This window comes from Siniperca chuatsi, linkage group LG12 (assembly GCF_020085105.1).
Source record: "Siniperca chuatsi isolate FFG_IHB_CAS linkage group LG12, ASM2008510v1, whole genome shotgun sequence".
NCBI classification, from domain to species: domain Eukaryota; kingdom Metazoa; phylum Chordata; class Actinopteri; order Centrarchiformes; family Sinipercidae; genus Siniperca; species Siniperca chuatsi.
Genome location: NC_058053.1, coordinates 3,825,502 through 3,848,497, shown reverse-complemented (window position 1 = coordinate 3,848,497; position 22,996 = coordinate 3,825,502). Strand labels below are relative to the sequence as shown.

The window sequence follows — 22,996 nt, the reverse complement described above, 5'->3', positions numbered from 1 at the left end:
CTAAGTAAACACAATACATGTTGAGTGTATTAAATAATACAGGAAATTAATGGCACATTCTTCTTTTCTCAAATCTTTAATAAAACAATCAAAGGACTGCTGCAGCTGCATCAAACTGCAAAACACATGTGCACACATACAGTATATAGCATGTACTTCAGAGGCAGGTGACTGCAACAGGTCAATATTTTGTGTGGGGGAAAAAAAGGAAAGATTTTTTTTCTGTGGAAACAAATCTGGCACAATGAACTGCAACATCTTTATACCACACAGTCCTATATACTGTAGAGAAACAAGAGTTCTCTACTTGGAGATGCGGTATCAGACAATAATCAGTCTTTTCAAAAATAAAAAACAAGATGACAGTTTCCAAGAACAGGTGTGAAGCACACCCATATGCTGTTACATAATCGTTAAAATAAGGCTACACATGGTTTGAAAATAATATTTGATTCCTCTGGCCACATTCCTGAATGTACAAAACCTTCCAGAGCAAGAGTTCACAAAGCCGGTCCAGCGCTGATCACTGTTGTTGGGGGGAAATCAGAGATAGTGAAGAAAACCATAAGAAACACAGCTGTACTGCAGACAGCTTTGGGAACTTTTCTACAGTGACTAGTGGATGAATCCAAGTTTGTGCTGGTGCTTTCCTCTGACTTCCCAGTAAGGAGATGCGTCTTGTTTTCCGTCTGTGGATCATCGTGAGCTGTTTTTTGTACTCAGTTTAATGAAAGCAAATACTGAGGGGAATTTCGTGTCTTTGACTAGTTTCCACTGGCACAACTGCCTCAAATCAAAACTACCTTAATCCAAAAGCTTGGAGTGCTCTATCCTTGTAATGGTCCAGTCCGGGGGCACTCCCTTAGTAAACTCCCTTTGGAATCTGTCAGAAAGCCAAAGAGAAAGATCCGAACAAATATTCTAAGTCACACAAAGATTTGTAATATTTTATATGCACGAGTCATTACACTCCTAACAAGAAAGATATACTCACTCATAATTTGCAGTTAGCAGTCTCTTACTTTCTGCTTCTCCCTCTCCACCAATGGACACCTGAAAGACACGGGTTCCCTCCAAGTTGTCGTTAGGAAGACGGGTGCTTGTCAGATACCAGAAACGCATCAGAATACTGACAAACTTTCTCCCTGGAAAAATAGTACAGACACCGATTACCACTGCACAAATAATCACAGCTGGTCTGTTCTGTACACACGACATCTACTGTGTCTCTGTCCGTCCCGGGAGACGAATCCCTGTGCTCTTCCTGAGGTTTCTTACAAATTCCATAAAAAGAACAAAATCAACAATGTGTTAGTCCTTCTCTTAATACTTTCCAACTTCCCTACCCTGTCTGTGGCACTCAAATCCATTGGTTCCTACTGTAGACGTAAATCTTTAAAAACGGCTCAGCAATATACAGTATACTTTTACTTCTCTTTGTCTTCAGAAAGACAGTAATTTCCCAAAACAGCTGGCCACTGTAATTTTTAACAAATGTTACTCAAACAGGAGGAAATAGTGCATTTGTTGGGGACTATTTTCAGCTGCGGATGAATCCACATTTGGTGCTCTAGTGAGTATTTGGGGCAACAGTGCGGCTCACAGATGTGTTTTTAATAGTTTCTGGACAACAATGGAGCTCTATGGCTCAGAGGGAGAGGACATGCTTGTTAGTAGGATCGATTCATTGTTGGTTTGGGTCGTTTCACGGGATTTGTGGACAATAAGAAGGAACAGCCAGATATCGCCAGCCTTATCCTTTAAAACATTTCAGGAGGTAAACACTTCATGCTGACCATTATCATCATAGTAGATTCCCACGTCTCCAGGTGTGGTGTACATGATCTCATCAGGATCTGCAGAGAGCGCTTTCTTGTAGCTCGATGGCAGCAGGTTGCACTTTTCCTCGAGCTTTCCAATCAACTGCAAGGACATGAAAATTAGATTAAGCTGAACTTGAGCAGAGAGATTACATCTGTTATATACAAGAAGGATTTTAAAATACTGCAAGTTTATCCTTTGATACAGGAAAAGATGACTTGATTATGTTAGGTCATGTTTAGTAGTAATACGATTAATTAGCTAATCTACAAATTGATTAAATTCAGATTTTTAAGATCATATTTTAGTTATGGGTTTGTTTCATACAGGCAGGCTTGTGAGACGACCCGGAAAACAACATTTTTTTACTAGTTTCTTTCTTGACTAGCTGCATCTGTTTATGAGCCGTTTCTTTCTAGTAGTCTGAAAACAGAATGTAAAAAAACCCATTTTTTTAACTTCTTTCCTAAATTGTTAATATTCTTGCGAGACCTCAGCGCTATAATATATCCCACTGAAGGGTCCTGGAACCACTGGCCTTGTCTTCTCTAATTCCATATACTTTATGTTGGTATTAGTCGGTCTTCTTTGTTCAGGAAACAACTTGTTGAAAATGCGGCTGCTTGACTTCACATTGGCACCAAAAAGAAAAAACATAGTCCATGCCTCTCTTTGCTGACTTTCAGTTTGGTACAGAAATGATCTTAATGTTTTTAAACAGGCACTCTGTGGGCTGATCCTTTCTTACATCTCAGACTTTTTAAATCCTCAAGTCTCCTCACTGTCTCTGAGGTTTCCTGACCTGAAGCTGGTGTCTAATCCACATTCTAGGGTAAAAGGCTTAGATGCTTTGGCCCCATGATTGTGGAACAGCCTCGCTCTTAATATTAGGAGTGCCCACACAAATGAAATTAGTCCCACCTCAAAGGCTGTTATTGTATGGCATCTGGACCTACAGTAACTATCTGTATGTCCCAAAGTGTGTTCTGTATCTGTGTTAAATTGTACAGCACTTTGGTACTAAGTGTTGTTTTTAGATGCGTTTCATTAACTTGAACAATAGGATGCAGTATCATTATGAACAGTAGAATTGTGAGGGACTTGTCAAGGCTCTTATATATTGTGCATATCTTTGATTAAAGCATAAGAGAGACCCAATTCCATACTACATACCAATTCTTAGCAGGTCTCGAGTATGTAGTGTGTTCACACTGCAAAAGTTAAGTATACTCCAAAAATCTTTTGAAGAATTTTGGGCAGAAAACCTATACTCCAAAAAAAAAAAAAAAAAAAAGCCAGTACGCATACTTAAAACTCTCCCTATACAGATTCAGATACCGCAGCTAAAATCTATAAACCTCACTGTATGAAACTCATTGGAAACAGCAATGCGAGGCCAGGGCCCACCATGCCTTCCTAAATGTAACTGACAGCGGAAACACAACATTTTCTAATGACATTGACAAATAAACTGTATCTCATGTAGCGGCCAATACCCAACCTGCTTAGTAATGTATCAGATCTCTAGATGATGTACACTATTATTCAATTCAATTTTATTTATATAGCGCCAATTCATAACAGACGATATCTCAGTGCACTTTTCCTATGGAGCAGGTCTAGACCGTACTCTTGATAATATTATTCACAGAGACCCAACAAATCCCACCATCAGCAAGCACTTGGCGACAGTGGCAAGGAAAAACTTCCTTTTAACAGGCAGAAACCTCGAGCAGAACCAGACTCAAAGGTGGGCGGCCATCCGCCGCTGCTGTGTTATCCCACAATCTAACGCACAAAGGAAACAGAAGAAGGACTCAGAACTGCAGAACATACGAAACAATGTGTTCCATTCCATGGTGGTGAAACGGCTCCAAAAGCATCTCAGAAAACGAAAAATTTTATATTAAATATTTTGACAACTTTGTATTCTATTTGTGACATTTAATTAGCTGTTGCATATTGTATGTAGATTCACTATATACTAGCTGCAGAAAACAGTACACACAGAAAGATTAGTATATGCATATTGTATACAATTAGTATGTCATATGGAATTGGGGATCAGCTTGAGTAGTCAAGTGAATGTACAGAATCGATAATACAAGTTTGGACTTGCTGGGTTCCCATACTCACGTCTTTAGCCACGAGCCCTTCTAAAGCTTCAAACTGACACTGTGACAACAGTCTGGAGACATGGGAAAAGGCCTGCAAGAGTTAACACAACGTCCTCAACAGAACATGCACACGGTATTAATTGGGGGTTTAGCTCGTAATGGCAAATAAATAACGATAACTAAATGCGTAGCTGTAGCTAGCTAGCTAACAACACCCACTTTATCTGTTTTCAGGTTTTTACAGACCTGCTTCGCGCCCTCCGTGAACTCTTCAATGTTGAACTCTTTATCAAAGTAAGCCCTAATCAGAAAGTAGTATATTCGGGTGCGAAACCAGATGAAAGGATTCGGGATGCCGACAACCACCACCTTCTGTTTCTGTTTTTGTCCGCCCCGGTCGGAGCTGTACGGGCGGACAACGGTTGAAGGAGGTAGCCGCGTTTTACCGAACCGGTTCAGGATGATACTTTCATTTATATACAGACGAGTAAAGCTAAATGTTGATGGCAACCTGAAACAACCTCTTAACATGGGCAGCGCCATCTTTTTTTTTTTTTTTTCCTCTGAAGCCTTCTTGTACGTGTACTTGTATCTTCCGGTGAGGAACAAAGAGCAAACATTAAAAATACAGATAATAATGCAACAAGACTATTGAAATATATAATGCAGTTTTTAGCAATTACCAAACAAACACATTATGTTGTAATGAATATGCCTTTTTTTTTTTACAGTCGACTTTCACTTTATCATTTTTTGTTTCTATGGGGAACACTAACAATGAGACACTCGGGAAGTTCAGGTGCTGTGTACTTTCATCAGCTGGTGGATTTCTTATGCAAATCATGTCAAATGGAGCTCCAGGAAAAAGTCCCGGTGCCGATATTTACAGAAGTAGACAAGGACGTTTTTCTGCGAGACATTTATCCCGAGGTGAGACAAACCTGCCTCCTGGTGACAAGTGCTGGTCTTTACGGCCGCAGGAAGGCGGGACTGCAGCAGACTGCTGCGGCTTCTGTGACTTTTTTAGCAGCTTGCATTCTCAGTGTTGCACGGCGCCTTAGAAGGCAGTTTAGAATTGTATTGCTTATCCTCGTATACATATATAAAAGGCAATGTTTCCCATTGGGTCTCCTGGTTATGTTGACAGTAAGGTTCTGCAGCATAACTTAATGACTGATTAGTTGATGACAGAAAATGAATCACCTACAATCTTGAGAATCAATTAATCATTTCAGTCAAATATTTTCTGGTTTCAGTTTGTCAAAGAACAGGAATTACATTCTATAATTAAAAATTTTAAGGACATAACCAAGTGCTGTTTAATTTACTGCCATGCTGAATCCACTAGCATACCAGTTTGTTAAGTGTCTTAAAGGTGAAGGAGTACTCCAGTCTTTTAGTATTGGACGTTCATAAAGTCCGTCCTGGGGGGCATCATTATTTTCCAGCGCAGACCAGCCGTGCTGAGAGGCACGTGTCTCGGGCCATGCCTGGAAAAGTGGACAGCTGAATATCTTGGGCAGAAAGGGGGAGACAGGGAAGTGAAGATTCACGTATCGGCTGTGCCACAGATGGACTTCCTTCACAAAAACTTTGTGTACAGGTGAGCTCTCTCACACACACACACACACAAACGCACAAATCAATACTCCGCAGATTTCCCAGCTACACTTTTTTTATTCACAGGACTCTGACATTCAGTGAATTCGTGAAACGGGCATCTGAAAAAACCCACTCTGACTTCTTCCTGTGTGAGGTAAGGATCCTAAAGTAAAGATATGGTATGTACTTCTTTTGCAGTATGTGATATCTTTTAATGACACAAAGTCCTTGGTCTTATTCTAGGATGAGAGCTATTATCTTCGATCGCTGGGAGAGGACGTTCGAAAGGTTTATTTTTGTACCTGTCAGATTCCGCTGCCACTAAGAAACAGAGTTCAGAGATTTCTTTTGTATTTATGACCAAAAATGTCTGCGGAAGCTCTTGACCCGGAATATAAATGTCTCTCTCTCACAGGAACCTGCTGATCTGAGCAAACAGTTCCCAGACTTGGCAGAGGATTTTCACATCCCACAGTTCTTTGCACCTGATCAGTTTTTCTCCAGTGTCTTCCGCATCAGCTCCTGCGGCCTGCAGCTGTGGACACACTATGATGTGAGTGTTCTGCATTTAGTTATTTGTTCTGTCTCATTGAGTGAGAACACTGCTGCTGCTGTTTCTCATTCGTTATGATTCCGTTCTTTTTGGATAATTACTAACGTTATAATGTGGCGCGGCAATGGCTCACAAATTTAGAGCCATTTTTTTTTTTTTTTATTTGAAAGTCTCCAGCTGCTGATGATATTTGAGGTGCAGCTTTAGGACCATCATGCAGGATGATGTTGGTGTAGGACGGATAATTGAATGCTTTAAAGTTCCTCTCTTACAGGAAACAATGTTTTTTTTACTAGCGTCAGTAAACTCTCCCTCCTCTGGTCTCTGTGGTTTGTTCCTTCAGGTGATGGATAACCTGCTGGCTCAGGTGACGGGGATGAAGAGAGTGGTTCTCTACAGCCCCCAGGATGCATTGCACCTCTACTTGTCAGGCAAGTGGCTGTGGAAAGATGCCAGTGGCTGTTTGTTTGAATGCTCACCACTAGTCCACTTTCATATTAAACTCTGATTGGATGAATATTTTTTTTGATAGTGTTTATTAAAGGGGTGCACGGTGGCAGAGCGGCTACAGCTCCTGCCTCCCAATAAGGAGATCGTGGGTTCGTGGGTTCGATTCCCGGACCGGACCAACATCACACAATCTCTCTGGGTGGAGTCTGCATGTCCTCCCGTGTTACCGTGGGTTCTCTCCGGGTTCTCCGGCTTCCTCCCACCGTGTTGCATGTGTAGGTTCTCTCCCGGAATGAATGTGTGTGGTTGTCTGTCCTTGTCTCGTCTGTGTTCGCCCTGCGACGAGTTGGCCACTGTCCAGGGTGTGCCCTGCCTAAGGCCCGAAGTCACTGGGATAGGCTCCAGTCACCCGCGACCCCCTAACGGGGACCAAGCGGTAGAAAATGGATGGATGGATGGATGGTGTTTATTAATAGCTTGGTATAATATTATAATGCCTCTTTTGATTTTAATTGAACCCATCAGGTGATAAATCGGAGGTCCTGGACATCGACTCCCCAGACTTCAAACGGTTTCCTGAGTTTGTGAAGGCAAAGAGATACGAGTGTGTGCTGAAGCCTGGAGATCTCCTTTTTATCCCTGGTAAGGCCAGCTGTCCACATTAACCAAATCTTCCTGCAATCCCACCTACAGATGTTCCATCTGCTTCACTATCAAGCCATTTCTTCTCATAACTCTTGAACCGAACTCAGGAGATTGTAGCACACAAATGTAAAACAACACTGATGAAACACGTCACGCAGGTATTGCGACTAATGTATTAATGATTACAAGGAATTTAAAGTTAAATAGTTTCTCATTTACAAAAGACATAACCCCGTGTCCCTGTTGTCCTCAGCCCTGTGGTTCCATAACACCCTGGCGCTGCAGTTTGGTGTGGGTGTTAATGTGTTCTGGCGCCATCTACCTGCTGACAGCTACGACAAAAAGGACCCGTACGGTAATAAAGACCCCGTGGCAGCGACTCGGGCCCTTCAGGCGCTGGAGAGGGCTTTACACGCTCTGGATGAACTCCCAGCAGATTATCGGGACTTTTATGGACGCCGTATGATACAGCGCATCCAAAAGCGGACGTACTGTGACAATCTGTCGAGCACAACTACACAGGAGGACTCTGACACTACGTTACCCAGCAGTCAGTTCACCAAACCTGGATGAGTATCCAGAGAAATGTGGAGTAACCAATAAAATACCTGTGTTGCATTTATGCTTTGCTTTGTTCATTTGACCTTCAGCTTGGAAGTTGAATGTGATTATAAAGTTTGGATGAACTTGGTTTGAACAAAACATCAACATGGGGCTAATTTTCAGGAGAGGGATTAAACTTGACGTACAGTAGGCTTGTGAAAACGACGTGTCTGCACTTAATTACTTTCAGATATTTATCTTGAAGTATTCTCTTGTTTCTGGATTTGAGAAGGCACACAGCGTAGTGCAGACCAAGGTGAGTAAACATGTTGCATAACTCTTCTGCTGTATTACCCAAATGTAACCGTGTCTGAGGTTGTTTCAAGTTTCTCTATGTAGCCAATGAGTCATGTTAGTTTGCAAGACAACTACATTAATCACAATGAATTTTAGGTATGCAAAAAATTACAATTATCTTTTTTTTTTAATACAATCTTTAGGTTTAATTTCAATTTTTTAATACGAAATAGAAAATTCTGTCTTTCAACCTTGTTTGTCAGAACACTCTTCCATCTCTCCGAGAAGTTGCACCGTTATCATTCTTATTGGCTGTGAAACTTAGTGACCACATGTAATTCCTGCGAGTTAAAGTGCGCCTAACACTCCTGCAAAACCCAAACTAACATCCAATCTACAGTTGGCCTTCATATTTTTCTTTAAAATCAGAGAGAATAAATGTAATCCAGTAAACAAATGGCTCTAAATGCAGATTCACGTTTAACCCTGTGAGGTAAAGTGTCCAGCTTAGAAATCTAAAATATCTCCCTATAAAGGACTAACTTAAAGTTTTAGAAACCCCATTAACCCACTGAAGGTGAAATACTGGATTTTATAGTCGTTTGTATTTTTCTTTATACCATTTTTATTCATTAAGAATAAATACTGTATTTTGTAAACACCATTTAGCAAAAATGTTTGCGGCGTTGTCTTGTGCACGTTCCATTAGGGGGATTTACATTTCGCTTGTATGATGGCATGATTACGGCAGCATGTTGCTGCCACCATTTGCTCACTTTTGCTGTCACATGAAAAGTTTCTCGTTTAAAAATCCCATCTTTTTCACATTATTAAAACATTGGCATTATTAGATTACATTTTTACAATAAACATTTCGTGTTATGACAACATTTGAATGTGCATAGATTAAATAAAATAATGCAAACTTGGGGGCGCCGCAGTAGCTCACCTGGTACTAGATAAAGAAATGGGAAACAACTTCTGATAATGACAGCAGTCTCAACTCAAGGTCTACTTACTCACTCGTTCCAGAGCTTTCCAACTATTGCTTCAAAAAAGTCAAGAATGAGCTGGCAAGCTTGGCCTCTAATAGGCCCTGACGAAGGAGACAGCCAAAACCTTTGCAGAATGAAGCATGGTAATATGGGGAAACAATGTTTAAAAAAAGTCCAGGACTGAAACGCACAGACAGATACCAATATGATTTGAACTTTTATTGCACAAAGGTTACAGTTCTTGTATGTTTCCTTACAAACATGTTAAAGCTTTGTAAACAGTGAAGCAGCATCTCCCCAGTGTGTTCAGTATCTCCTGCTAACACTGCTTTGAGTCCCCCGTTGTCACATTTCTTCAGTCTCAGCAATGAAGTGTGTGCACAAGAGCCAACCAGTGACTGACTACATGAAGCAGGAAGAAGCTCGGAGATATGGAGACTGTCTCTGAGTAGAAGGGCAGTTACACACTGTGGATCTAACTGTTCAACGTTCAATAACCTGCAGCAGCCCGCTGGCTGCGTAAAGGAACTACAAGTGAAAGCAGGTGACTTTTTGACTGTGGTGATTATACTGTGTTGGGGGCGCTCTGTAAAATCCTTTTGTTCAGTCAAGTGACAAACACACCCAAACATTTACATTTACAAAATAATTTGGCTTTGGATGCAAATGAGGATAAGGTCAGAGGAGGAAAATACACTTCATTTCGCTCTTTCATTCACAACACACACAAAGCACTCATGTCTTCTCAGCAATGAAGGTTAACAGTCTTGGGCCATGGGCACGGCTACTGTTCACTGCACTGTGATCTGTCTTTTTCTCTGTCTTCCATGTGAGCAAGAGCAAGTAAATATCTTGAGGTGAGGCAGCAGAAAGAGGGCAGTGCAACATTTGGTCTCTCGCTACACTGGACAACAGAGAAGTCTTCTTGGTGCCGTTCAGTCCCGGGACGCTCCATGTGGCCCATTCCCCCCTTAGCAGAGCAGTGCGGAGGTTCAACCAAAGTCATGAGGTACACAAACATCCGCTCCCGCACTTCATGTACTGTCTGGGTGTGTGTACAACGCTACGAAGAAAGAAAATAGACAAAGAAATGGCACATTGCTTGTTGGTGTTCTCTATTCTGTGGATATGATAACTAAGAATCTGGATTTTTTTTTTGTTCTTTTTCTTATAGTTGTTATCAGGCAGATGGAAGAGAAACCCAAAATGCAGGATGAGTCTTTTCCAAGTGATCAGCCAGTTCTGAATAGAGAGAAGGTGGAGTCGATGTGTGGGGAAGTTTCTATGGCGTCTGCGCCATGCCACGACTAGACTTCATCTTCTCCAGTCGTTTAGACAGGTGGCTGTTGTTCGCCTCGACTTCTTCGACTTTGTCCAGTGCTGATCGCAACTATTGAGTCAAATGGAAAGAATATTTTGTAATTAAAACAAAGTCTGTTAAATAAGCTAGCTTGTCATTTAGAAAACAACACTCTACCTCTCTCTGTAGTTTCCGTTTCTCTGCCTTCAGCTCATCCTCCACTTTCTCTGCGTTCTCTGCACAAGACTTGTAGCGTGCCACCTGACCCTCAAGTCTGGTCACCTGGAAACAAAAAGAAAAAATAGACCTCGTAAGTGAGAATATTGTCATGTTTTTAGGTACGCTAGGAATTGAGAATTACTCTTCGGCTTACATTTTGTTCCAAAGCAGTGACTTCTTGCTCTGCCTTCACAAGTTTGAACTTCAAGTCACTTATTTGCCTGCTTGAATCTCCTGAAAAGATTTAGGAAAAGCAAATATTGAGTTGTAGGAGACAAGTATATAGCAAACTGCAACTGCCGGTCTGTCTTCATGCATATGTGAACGTACTCTGCAGTTCTATTATGTTTGGATCATTGCCGTTTTCAAGAATTTCACCGTCTGGGCTCAAACTGTTCTCTGTGCCATTCCTCTGCGCCTTCTGTTCCAGCTGGGCCTTTAGTTTCTTTACCTGTAAATGGAGCCATAACACATCAGCCGATAAACGACACACTCAGCTACAACTTGCAATGCATTTCTTCGACTCCGCGAGGAACATTTGACAGCTCACATTCACGGGTTCTCAGTTGAGGAATTGTTCATGCATGTTACACTGCAATGTTGGCCACCTCACCCATTTTTGTATGTCACAGAAATTCTAGAACATTTTGTCATGATATAAGATATTACAACTGTCTTTTAAAGGAGTTTAAGGGAAAATATATTCTATATTTTCCTTATTGCCAACAAATCCAATGAAAAGACCAAAACCAACAATGCGTACTGTGGCACTCAGCGCCGAGCACATGGGCTCCTACTGAAGACACAAGTCTTTATAAACACCTCACAAATATATAGTTTCATTTTTATAAAAGGCATCAGATCAGGTCTACTGCCACGTAGGTTTTCACATAAAAAGAATTTGCCTTGGTACTTTGGTGCAAAATACATTTCCTAAAACAGCTGGACACCGTAGTTTTTAACAAACATTACTCAAACGCAGTGGTTCTCAGACTTTTTCTGTCACGCCCCCTTCAGAAGCCGAAAAAAGTTCATCCCCCACCCCAGCAAAAGTGGATTTCATTTTTATCAAACATTTACAATACGGGCGACTGAAACGAAAGATTCAGGTTAGCAAAATAGCCTTGCTAGCATCAGAGCACTTTTGTTTATGTCACCACATGAATCATAGTCATGCAACTTTAGGTCCGCTCATCAGCCACGGCCCCCCTGCAGTGGCTCTACACCCCCCCAGTTTGAGAACCACTGCTCAGACAGGAGTGAATAATGCACATTTGGTGCTCTAGTGAGTGTGTGGGATTGAGTCGAAACACAGTCTGTCTGTTAGACAGCCTTGGTGTATGTAAGTGTATTGCTTCTGTACATGTTCAGTGAGAGACTACGGCTTAATCAGAAGTAAACATTATCAACAGCCACATCGCTGTCTCAGATAATAGATGAATCAATGACCCACCTGCTCGATCATTTTTTCACGCTCATCCACCAGTTTCCTCAGGCGAATCTCTAAAAGATAAAGCACATGTTTGAGATCACTCCAATAATGTCTCGGTCAGTTATCATTAATTTAAATAGAACGTCATGCATCGCGATGCCAAAATACAACACCAGTTCCGACAACAACGATTTTAACTGCTACGGTCCATCTTTACAACGAAAAAATAAGTTAACATACCGGGGGTGGGAGGAGCCAAGGAGATGGTGGGAGGGGGGCTGGGTCAGGGTGGGAGGTTGATGCATGCAACAGAGCAGGCATCCATGGGATAGTGATGGAGCGGAGTGTGAGGGGGAATGTTAGCATGCACAAACTGTGGAGAAGAGGGTCAATGCAGGAGCACACAGCTGGTAGGACTACATTCGTATTATATGACAACACAATAAGGTGTAATAAGATATGGATAACTAAGTGTAAATGTGCTGACTGAAAAGGAGTAGGTAGTAACATTTCTTGCCAAAAGCTGGCACACTGCTTTTCATTATGTCACTCAAGGAATTTCACTACAAAAATGCATTTAGATCAACATTTCAAATTGGTAACAGCAGGGTTTTTATTGGCATTTCAGCGTGGATGCACCACATTCATCTTTTCCATTCAGTGAACCAAAACGCAAACATGCATGCATCATACATTTTCTGTACTTTAGAATTCAGAGTCCTTGTAGATGGACATGGATTTGAAGTCAAATGAAGTCAAACAATAGTCTTATTAATCTCTGAGAACAGAACAGGGTCCAAGCATTTTTCATTTTAACCATCAACATTACAGCTAGGACATGTAAAAGCTAGTTCGCAAGAGTCTTAATGAGAATGACCAATTAAAGCTAGAGACAACTAGATTTAGAAAGTATCCAACTGAAAAAATCCCACCCCCTCCTGTCAGGCCTCCCTCCAAAGCCACTCCCCCAAAACACATTTTCAAGCACAATCTTTTTTTCACCCAGAGCGATTTATTGATTGCTGTCGAGATGTGAAGAGAATTTCAACAAATAACAAAAAATGCTTCAGAAATACATTACCTATGCTAGCTTTAACGTGCGTTTTTTATTGTACACCTACGATATGAATACATGACTAAGATTGTAGCATGAGAAAATAATTAGTAGTAGTAATAGTAATATTATCCATGACACATTACAAGCTGCATGATAAATGTGCATCAATTACAAAATTATGTGAACTGACATAGCAAGTGCAGTATTGTCCAATAGTAAAATCTACTGTTACCAAGCAGTTTACATTCTCATCACCACAAATCAATTATTTTTTGCACATATGACCTCAATGAAAACTGATGTTTGGATATTGGACTGTTTATATGGATTTAATTAAAAGAATATACATACTTGCACCATTATTCATTTGGGAAACAATCAAGTGCTGTGAGGTTCTGCATATATTTACTACTTTAAACAGCTAAGCAAAGACTAGTATAATAGATATCTATGCTATATACCATCTATAAACTAAGACATCTTACAGTCCTCTTTGGCCTTGCCTTTGCCTTTCTTGCCGTTCTTCTTCACATCTTTCCCTGTCTGCGGTGGCTCTTTATTGCTGGCCACTTGGTCTGCACTCTCTGGTAAAACCAAATCTTCACCCTGTATCTCATGCTTAATGGCATCTAATCCTTCCTCTACGGGTAAAGACGTTGCCTGGTTAATGTTCTCTGCAACACCACCCAACTCTCCAACATTCAAAACACTTCCTTCCTCTATGATGTGCCTGGGCTCATCTGCTACACCTACTTCTTTCTCAGGCATGTTTTTCTGCTTTTCACACACATTTTCCACATTTTCAGACATGGCTTCTTCATGAGCCAAAGACTTTTGGTTGTCTTTATCTAGTGTATCTATCTGGTTACCCCCATCGACCGTACACTTCTCATCATTGCTTTCAACTGGCTCGCCCTGTGTATTTTCATTTGACTCAGTATTACTTTGGCACAGCCCTAAACTACCATTGTTGCTTTCATCTGCCATGACTTCAACTCCCTCCTCAACTTCTTCCTGTTTTGGATTTTTAGGGAGATTTGTCACTATAGCCGCCTCCATATCCATGTCATCAAAATCAAAAGACTGCCCTTCCTCATCTTCACCGCCCACTTCATCACTGCCCTGCAGGGTGGGTTGAGATGAATCATTATCCTCAGACTTGTCTTTGCTGGGTTCATGCAGTTGCTCTGCCAAAGGACAAAGATGTGTCTCACTTTGCTGATCATTTTGACTGTTTTTATGTTCTGGATCTTCTGCTACGGCTGATTCTTCAGTACTGTGGTCCTGCTCAATAGACCCAATTTCAGTAGCTTCTTTTGGAGAGTCTGGTGTATTTAACATGTTATCAATCGCTTCTGTTTCAGAGGACACTTCAGCATTTGATTCATCCATCTGATCCTCACACTGTAATGTCTGGCTTTCTACATCGTCCAATTGTTCGGCCTGCGCTACAGTCTCCAGCAGACTCTTTTCAGTGTCAAATGCTGTGTTTTTCGTTAAAGATGTACTGTCACAACTGTCACTTTTTTCATCATGTGAGGGGCTGTCTGGCTCAACAAAACCTTCAGGGTCCCTTAAGTCTCCATTCAGCTCCTCTTTTTCTTTTCTGTCTGGTTTTAGGTCTGAATTATCCCCGTCATGACTAGAAGAAATGACAATGGCAGCAAAGGATTCTTGTTCAGTCTCTGCTCCTGGCTCCTCATCATCTTTGACTGTCTCAGCTGCCTCCTCGGGACCTCTATCGGAAACCTTGATGGGAGTGTCATCACTGCCCGAGTTCACGGCTGCAAACAGCTCCGAAGGCGGCTCTGAGCCAGACAAGCTCTTAAGACCGTCAATGAAGCCATCAGTAGAACGCAGGGACAGTGTGGTATCCTTGGTCTCAGAATTGTTTGTGGATTCAGATTCATCAGCAGCAATGTCACCATGGCTTGGAACATGTGATTCAGCTTCCTTACCGTTTGTTTCAAAGGTGTTTTCGGGGTTTCTAGTTGTGCATTCGGATTTCCTCTCATCAATAGACCCAACCTCACCCTCAGCACTATCAACAATTTCTGACTCAGTATGGATGATATTACCCTTAGTTGAGATGTCTGTTCCACTTTTAGCGTTATCTACACTGGAAGTACACACTTTATCAAGACCATCAGTGCTCTCTGCACCTTTGGAGTTGTCAATAAGATCATAAGTACTGAGGTTGGTCTCTGGAACAGAACTTGTTAGAGATCCCACTTCTTCTACTTTCTCAGTTTCCAAAGTTTGTTCCTGGTCTTGCTCATCCTTTTTGGGATCTGTGCTGGATTCCTTGAGAGTTTCAACATGAGAAAAGAATTCAGTGGGTGACACTGCCTCTAATGTTTCAGTTTCCAAACTTTGTTCCTTGTAATCCGTAACATGATCCACTTGTATTTCCTTGAAAGTTTCAATGTGAGAAAAGGTTTCAGTAGTTGCTACAGCTTCTACTTCTTCTATGTTCTCCGTTTGTTCCTTGTCATGCTCATCTGTATGATCCATTCTTGATTCTTTGTGAGTTTCATTGTAAGAAACGTTTTCAGTGGGTTTCACTGCTTCTACTCCATCTACCTCCTCAGTTTCTTGCTCATTTTTAACTTCATCCACACTCGATTCCTTGAGGGTTTCAGTGACAGAACCGTCAATGTCAGGTTCTGTCGTTGGCTGATTATCTTGTGCAGCCGATTCAATGTCTTTTTCTGTTTTGCCCTTTTCTTTATCTATTCCATCTTTTTGTTGGTTCTTATCCTCAGTTCCTCCTTTCTTTTTGCCTCTCCTCTTCTTTTTCTTCTTTTTCCCTGAAGCAGTAGCACCCTGAGGCTGAGATTTACTTGATATTTCCCCTGCCTCGTCATTCTCTGCGTCTTGAGCATTCTCAGGCTCTTGTTGAGGTTTGGTGTTTGATACAGGTGGGACGGACTCATCAGGTAAACTTTCTTTCATAACATCTTGTGCAACTTTTTGCTGAGGACATGATTCTGTATTTCTCAAATTGCTTTCCTCAACAGCTTCCTCTTTGTTTTGTTGCTCTTCAAAAAGGTTGTTACATGACTCTCTAATGTCATCACTGTGTGTGTCAACACTACTGCTTGTGGTTTCTGTCTCCCCTAAATCTCCCCCCTCAGGCGTTTCTGTAACATTTTTGTCAGAACTTGTTACAATCCCTTGAAGCTCGGGGCTGCAAACTATTATGTCTTTGGCTTCTGTGATCGAATGGTCATCAGTGCCAACATTTAAGTCGTTACCGAGGCCAGTTTCTTCAACATCGTCTTCTTCTGTAGCTAAGCATGTCTTTTGTTCTTCTGTTGGCTGTTCTTCGCTAGATGTTTCTAGTGTGGACACACCAGCAACATTACAGAGTGTATCAGAGCTCAAATGATTCTCTTTGGCTTCCTCAAACATTTCTTGATGCTGCTCCGGATCCACCTCTTCCTCTCCGCTACTTCTCAACTGAGTCTCCTCTGTGTTGCCTGAGAGATCATGAAGAGGTGATAGAGGGCCAAAAAATGTTATGACTTCAGACATGATTTTTAAAACTGTAATCTTCATAAGGAAGTGCATCAGCAGAAGTCATAGTAAGGCAAAACACCTGATTGATTCAGTGGCCAGAAAGGGAAGCACAGAGCCAAGATGACCAAGAGAAGCACAAGTAAAACAAGAAGAAGAAAGGCAGGAGGAACACTGAAATGAAGTTCTTGATCCCCAGAACATCAATGTGACAAGAAAAGAAGCCTGAAGCCGGCGGCTCAAAGACATACATTACAGTATATATACATACAGTATATATAATAATCCAAATAAATGTTCCTTACACATACAATTTGCTTCTAGAAAGAAATCTCAAAAAGCTTTATACATTCAACCTTTTAGATACCTGTCAGCAATTACACATCAACATCACCTGCATTAGCACTGTTAGTTTTGATTCAGAACTAATATGTATTAGCTGAAATGATGAAAAAGGTGCAAGAGAAACATAATGAAAGCCAAAACATTGCTAATGAAGACAAAGCGAGGTTGCTGTAAGTGAAATCTTAGTTTCTACAGGAAAGCAAGATGTTGGATAGATGTTGCTTAAAGGATAAGGCTGCCGGTTTCTCTATTTTTCTTGCAGTCAACAAATTCCATGAAAAGACCAAAACTAACTAACAATGCATTAGTCTGTCTCACTACTATCCGACTTTCCTACCCTGTCTGTAGCACTCAGCCAGAAGCCCGATGGTGCCCACTAAAAACAGGTCACAAATACATAATTTTATTTTTAAAAAAGGCTCAGTGATGTCCTAAAACAGCTGGGCACTGTAGTGTTTAGCAAACATTACTCAAACAGGAATAAATAGTGCATTTGTTGGGGACTATTTTCAGATGCAGATTAATACACATTTGGTGCTCTAGTGAGTATTTACGTGCAAGAGCGTGGCTCATTTTGACAACAATGGAGTTCTATGGCACAGAGGAATTGTTGGTTTGGGTCTTTTCATGGAATTTGTTTACAATTAAAAAAAAGTTGACAAAACAATGTTACCAGAAGGTCCATTTAGTAGTAACACAATCCTCCTCAGCAGATAAGAGTTTGTCCAAATTTCCATTGTCCTCTCAAGGACTTCTCGTCAACGGCTTAAGAACTGAGTTGAAAGCTCCAGGAACAGCTACTAAACTGACCTTGTGGTGAGATTTTCTTGTCACCCTCTGTTTCCAAGTTCAAGAATGAACTTCTCAAGTCTCAAGAAAAATAGAGAATACCACCGGAGAATACCCGACTCCTTTCAGGTGATCGCAAATCAGAGTTTAAGTAACACATTCCAGGAGCACAACACTGGGAACTGAAGAGTTCACTCCAAAATTAGACATTAACCATTTGAAGATTCAGATGTCAATTGTGAAAAGAATAATTATTTGCATACATGTAATCTCACTACTTTAATTTTTATTGATGAATTTTCTTTTCCATCACTACTCTAAAGCATTTTGGAATTAAAGTCTTCAGACAGTTTTATGCCAAGCCATGCAGTAAGTTTTTATTCCACAATGTGTTTTACCGAGCATGCTGTTCCCCTCCGTTGGGGAGGTCTGTGAACCCTGAGCCGGTTGGGAAGCAGGGTCTGCACTGGGGGACCCGTCAACTTCTGCCTCACCACTGTCTCCATTGATGTTTAGATCAGGTCCCAGTACTATTCCATGTTTCTGGACAAAATAAAAAGTCAAACATTAGCTCCATAGATTAATAGATTACACAGCTTGAAAATAAGTATGAATGCTGTATATTTGGTTTTGGTGAAGAAAAACAAATTGCCAAAAAATAAAGCTAAAATGAATTCACATTTTCAAAAATGACAAGTACACCTGGAATATATTTGCACTTGTAATTACTTTTTACCTTCAATAAACCAGGATCAGTTTTATTTTTTAAGCTTTAGTTACCGTGACAACAATATTTAGAACTTTATTTTCACACTTTAGAATTTCAAATTTGCTTCCCAAAGCTACACACAGCAGGCTGAAATAAGCATTCACACACTGATTGAGTACCTTCAGAATGTCTTTCAGATTCACCACCTCTTCTCTGAGCTCATCTCGCTCAATTCGGATTGCATCTGTGTATTCTTTCTGTCGCTCTAAAGCCTGAGCAGAGCCGAGTGTACAAGAGGTGAAAAGAAGTGAAAGTAAAAGCTGGCATTTAGTTTCATGCAAAGGAGATACTGAATTCATGTCAGCAAAAGAAGTAAATAATGAATGTGATAAAGTTAATAAAACACAAAATCGCTGGACCAGGGCTCATAGGCCGTACCCCAATTTTTTTATCCTTCCACTCCACCGTCTCCTGCAGGTCAGATATTTCACTAACAAAACCCTCCTGTTTCATACGCAGCTGACGAATCTCCTAAACAGCAGGAAAAGGATGTAAAGTTTGAGAGGCAGAGAGAGAAAGCAGAGAAAAGAGAAAAGCAGTGCAAGCATATATACAGTGTGTGAAAAGAAAAGAACGCTGTGAAATGCATCCTAACATGCAGCCTTTCTAAGGGACAAATTGATAAAAAAGCAGCTGTTTTCTTAATATTTGTCTTTTTAACCCATGGGACGCTCCACTTCTGCACCCTGTTTCACACACTTCGTGAGGCACATTCACACTGGGGACAAATACTCACATTTAACAGCTCTTCACTTTGTTTTAGCGTCTCCTTCATTTCATTGAACTGGAACTGAAGCACACTGTGGGCATATTTCTCTCGCTCGTATTCCTGTGAGGAACAAAAGACAGCTTGACAATCAGTAACCCCACATCTAGCTCATACAGACAGACACAAGACAGCCTTCCCAAAAACAGTCCCCAGTTGGCTGATATATTGCACATATGTTGTGTGTCCTTACGTACCACCAATATAATGCTGTTTTACTGCATTTGTGAAGAATAGAGTGCAGCGTTGTTTGTGTTGAGTCGAAACAAAGTGGGTCAGATTAACAATATTAACCAAGTCAACTAAAACTTGACTAAGCTCTACTTTGGTATAGTTACAGCACAATAACACTCATTTATTCTCTCATGTCTTCTATAAGTTTTAAAACCTCTTTAAAACACTTGATGCATTCAAGGGCTGTGGGAAACGCTAACACCCAAGACTTAAAATCGGACTGCCACAAAGCAACCTTTGTAATACATGTATGACCAAAGTCACATTATCATTTGAAATTAGGATGTTGGAAGCTTTATTGAAAGTTATCACTCTCTGCTTGCAACTACATTACCATGCAATGATAATGTAACCACTGATAAAGGCAGCTTCTATTCAGTGTGACCGATCGAAGTCTCTGCATGTTTATTTTCATTCTAATGGCTTTGTGGAAGGCAGAACATTAATTGAAAAACTGCAAGAAAAGTCTCGTCTAGGTTACCACTACACACACCGTTAAAGCCAAATTCGATACATTTTGGACGTTGTACAATTTCTATATGTACTTTCATTTTAGGTCAAACAAATAGCATGTGGCTTAATTCTATAATATTCTCAGTTTTAAAGACCACCACTCTGTCTGCCTGCTGTACCTTGACTTTCTCCTCATATTCCCGGCGTGACTCAGACAGCAGTTCCTCCAGCTCCATGAGCGAGTCCTTGAGTGTGTCCACCTGGTACATCAGGTTGTTTTTCTCATTATCCAGCTGGGCGTTGGACACCATGGCCTTACGATACTTCTCCTCCACTTCTGCTAATACATCCTAATGTCATGACATATAGAGAATATAAGAATATGGAACAGGTGCTGGCTCAGATATAACATGTCCTCAAACTAAACTGCAGTCATACTTTCCCCGGTCAGAGTATGGACAAACTATATGTTTGGAGTAACAGATGGATGCAGCTGGCAGAGAATCCAGACAATACAAGAAAGTATTTGGAAGTCAAACCTGTATACCTATCTGTATCTCACAACTGTAAATCCTGGTAAGTGGAAATTTAAGTTAAGATGTACAGGCTAACACACACACACCAAAATGAAGAAAGACAGCAACATGCAGGTGCAACTTTGCCAGTTAGATCGCCACTTAGCAAGTTTACGCACACGTTAGAAAACATCAGAAAATGAATGAAAAATAATGCCCTACACAGGCACGGCATCTGAGCCTAACAAAAGCACTGCAGTTACAATAATGTCCATGTGTGTCAATACTTGTGTTGAGTCTGGAGCACCAGTATTGCTCCTAAAATACTCCATGGAGAGTTTCTATATAGAGCAAATGTTTTATAGTTAGGAAAACAAAACATTCATTGTTTATTTCAGTTTCAATTCAAAAGCCCTGTGAGTAAAAAGTCGTAAATAACCGGAGTAAGTCAGGGACACCAAACCTATTAGTTAATAGTGCGCCTGGAGCTGGGAGGTCTGTGAGGGTCTCAGGCTTATACCTTGACTTCTTTTAGGTTCTGCGTGTACTTGGTTTCCACATCTTGAATCTGATCCTTCAGTTCGTGAATCTCCTGGTGAAGAGTGCAGCGGCAGTGAGCAGAGAAGTGCAGCGTGACCGCAGAAGAAAAGGTGACACACAAAGTTTGGTGACCGAGCAATGAGAACAGCAACAGAAGTGTTTGCAGAAAGAATGAAAATGGCATGACAGCACGGAACTTCATAGAAGAACATTATTTAGATAAAAGAAAATTTCCCTAAATCTGTCTGTTGCATTTAGTCCTTTCCATATATAACTTCTCAAAGTACAACAGTAAGTTTGTAGAACCCCCTAATGTCTTGTGGTTTAATGAAGCATGTCTGGGTAGAGAAATTACTCTGGTCTCTTCCACGCTGAATTTGTCAATATGAGGACTGAAATTTGACTCTGGACAGAAGCTTCAGCTCTGACATAATACAGCAGAAAACTCTTCTGTAATCAAAACAGGTCCAAAAGTCTTAATGGGGCCACATGATGGGTAAAATGATAATCAATTTTGGTCAATTAATGAATTAACAATTAATTCATCATTGAAGCTGAAACCGTGATCTTAATCATGACTGACAATTGTTTTTAAACCATGTTCAATTAAGTACATTTTCCATATAATGCACACAGTAGATGTAGCCTATGACATTTGTAAGCATCATCTGGCTCAATTGTGTTCAACATTCCTATTTTCTGAGTGACTGTCCATATAAATTCTTGTTTTTATGATGATTTTATCAAAAGGATCCAATAATCCTGTATGATCCTGATACCTGACAATAAAACCACAGTCCACAAGGAAATGTCCTCTCTGTCCGTAGGAAGCTACATCTCTTCAGCATTACCTTGATTTCTCGTAGAGAGGTCTCTGCATCTACAGTTATAGCCGTCTCGCCACTTCCTCTCCGTGAGGAAGTCCCGCCTAAGGAGGTGAGGGTTGCTGCTGTTATGGCAGAAGCTGCTCGAGATCCCTGAGGAGAGAAAAAAAATACTTTTTAAAAATGTTTAGCACAAGTAGAAAGTACAAAATGAACCCCAACATGTTTTAAAACTCATTATTCTTCATTAACCATGTCACTTTATGCATCTTGAGTAATAAAATACATAGCATTTGGTGATAATCCACTCACCTTCTCAAGATAATCTCTGTCCTCCACCTGTTGAGACAAATAAAATACAGTTAGAGCAAACAGAGGGTGTAGAGGCCACGGGGCCACAAAGACGAACTAAGGGAGGAAGGAAGGAAGTCCCACTAGAGGCAGCTCAGCAGATAAGACGATTTACCTTTACATCTCCTAATGAAAAAGCAACAGACGAAAACAATACTTCCAAGTATTCCAATCTGCTTTCTACTCATGAACGTATTAAGAAAAGGCACAAGTATATTTTGATATGCAACACCATGCAAATAGTTAGAACGAGTGGCGTCAAAACTCCTTCAGAAATTAAAATCAGCAAAACTTAACAGGCCAAAGATTAGTCTGACACAGTAATCCATTCAACAGCAGACCATGTCTTACAAAAAAGCTTCAAACACCAGGCCATCCTCAGTTTTCACTCCCTGCCACACACATGAAAACAAACTGGTAGTCTCCACAATCAACACACAGATTAACCTCTGACATAAACACAGTATGCGATTAGCACTCCTTGTAGGGTGAAGTGCACGAGAGGAAGGACGGGTGGCAAAAAAAGCAACCAGGCAGGAACTCGGCTCACATCACAGGCTCGGCCTCCTGCGGGTGCAAAGCGACTCACATCAGGAAAGTCAGGAATAGTAACATCGTCCAGGTCCCGGGGGAGGCCACTGCTACTGGCCGCACTCCTCAAAAAACTGGCAACAGAGCTGCAGTTGTCCTACATCGGCCACCAGGAGGCGAAACAGAACAACAAAAGAAGCCAAACACACCAGCCAGTTAAAAATTCATGTTGAAAAACAGCATAAGAAAAAGTTGTAGAGAGAAGAATAAATATAGAGAGAAGTAATTATTTCCAAATCATGTGCTCAAAAAGACTAAAGGGTCATTAA

General features: G+C 40.9%; 3 protein-coding genes across 38 annotated transcripts in view; 1 reads left to right on the top strand and 2 right to left on the bottom strand.

Annotated features, from left to right (window-relative positions):
* Positions 1–60: 60 nt before the first annotated feature.
* Positions 61–4,502, bottom strand: maip1 (matrix AAA peptidase interacting protein 1). Of its 2 annotated transcripts, XM_044217123.1 has the most exons (5): positions 4,185–4,502; positions 3,958–4,029; positions 1,797–1,923; positions 995–1,145; positions 61–883 (listed from the first exon to the last, which is right to left on the bottom strand). In XM_044217123.1, the coding sequence occupies exons 1-5, from the start codon at positions 4,479–4,481 to the stop codon at positions 805–807; spliced, it is 726 nt and encodes a 241-aa protein (XP_044073058.1). In that variant the 5' UTR covers positions 4,482–4,502; the 3' UTR covers positions 61–804. The 2 variants fall into 2 exon arrangements, with proteins under 2 accessions (XP_044073058.1, XP_044073059.1); XM_044217124.1 differs by lacking the exon at positions 3,958–4,029.
* Positions 4,503–4,601: 99 nt separating this feature from the next.
* tyw5 (tRNA-yW synthesizing protein 5) lies at positions 4,602–7,810 on the top strand. 2 transcript variants are annotated; one of them, XM_044217113.1, is made up of 8 exons: positions 4,602–4,868; positions 5,387–5,541; positions 5,625–5,694; positions 5,784–5,828; positions 5,956–6,093; positions 6,437–6,524; positions 7,069–7,185; positions 7,442–7,810. In XM_044217113.1, exons 1-8 carry the CDS (start codon positions 4,602–4,604, stop codon positions 7,759–7,761), a joined length of 1,200 nt encoding a protein of 399 aa, XP_044073048.1. In that variant the 3' UTR covers positions 7,762–7,810. The 2 variants fall into 2 exon arrangements, with proteins under 2 accessions (XP_044073048.1, XP_044073047.1); XM_044217112.1 differs by having other exon boundaries at positions 5,784–5,873.
* Positions 7,811–9,227: 1,417 nt separating this feature from the next.
* lrrfip1a (leucine rich repeat (in FLII) interacting protein 1a) overlaps positions 9,228–22,996 on the bottom strand; it is a 44,464-nt gene continuing 30,695 nt past the window's right edge. For 10 of the 34 annotated variants that reach the window (XM_044217063.1, XM_044217067.1, XM_044217065.1 and 7 more), the window contains 10 exons: positions 22,687–22,824; positions 22,098–22,124; positions 21,813–21,938; positions 20,942–21,013; positions 20,086–20,256; positions 19,190–19,282; positions 18,832–18,924; positions 18,573–18,665; positions 18,083–18,227; positions 12,563–16,513 (listed from right to left, as the gene is read on the bottom strand). In XM_044217063.1, the coding sequence (XP_044072998.1) occupies positions 13,503–16,513; positions 18,083–18,227; positions 18,573–18,665; positions 18,832–18,924; positions 19,190–19,282; positions 20,086–20,256; positions 20,942–21,013; positions 21,813–21,938; positions 22,098–22,124; positions 22,687–22,824 (3,969 nt within the window). In that variant the 3' untranslated portion in view covers positions 12,563–13,502. Of the gene's footprint in view, positions 10,414–10,500; positions 10,606–10,696; positions 10,777–10,872; positions 10,994–11,995; positions 12,046–12,562; positions 16,514–18,082; positions 18,228–18,572; positions 18,666–18,831; positions 18,925–19,189; positions 19,283–20,085; positions 20,257–20,941; positions 21,014–21,812; positions 21,939–22,097; positions 22,125–22,686; positions 22,825–22,996 lie in introns of those variants that run through there. The other 24 variants (XM_044217077.1, XM_044217079.1, XM_044217082.1 and 21 more) reach the window with 12 other exon arrangements.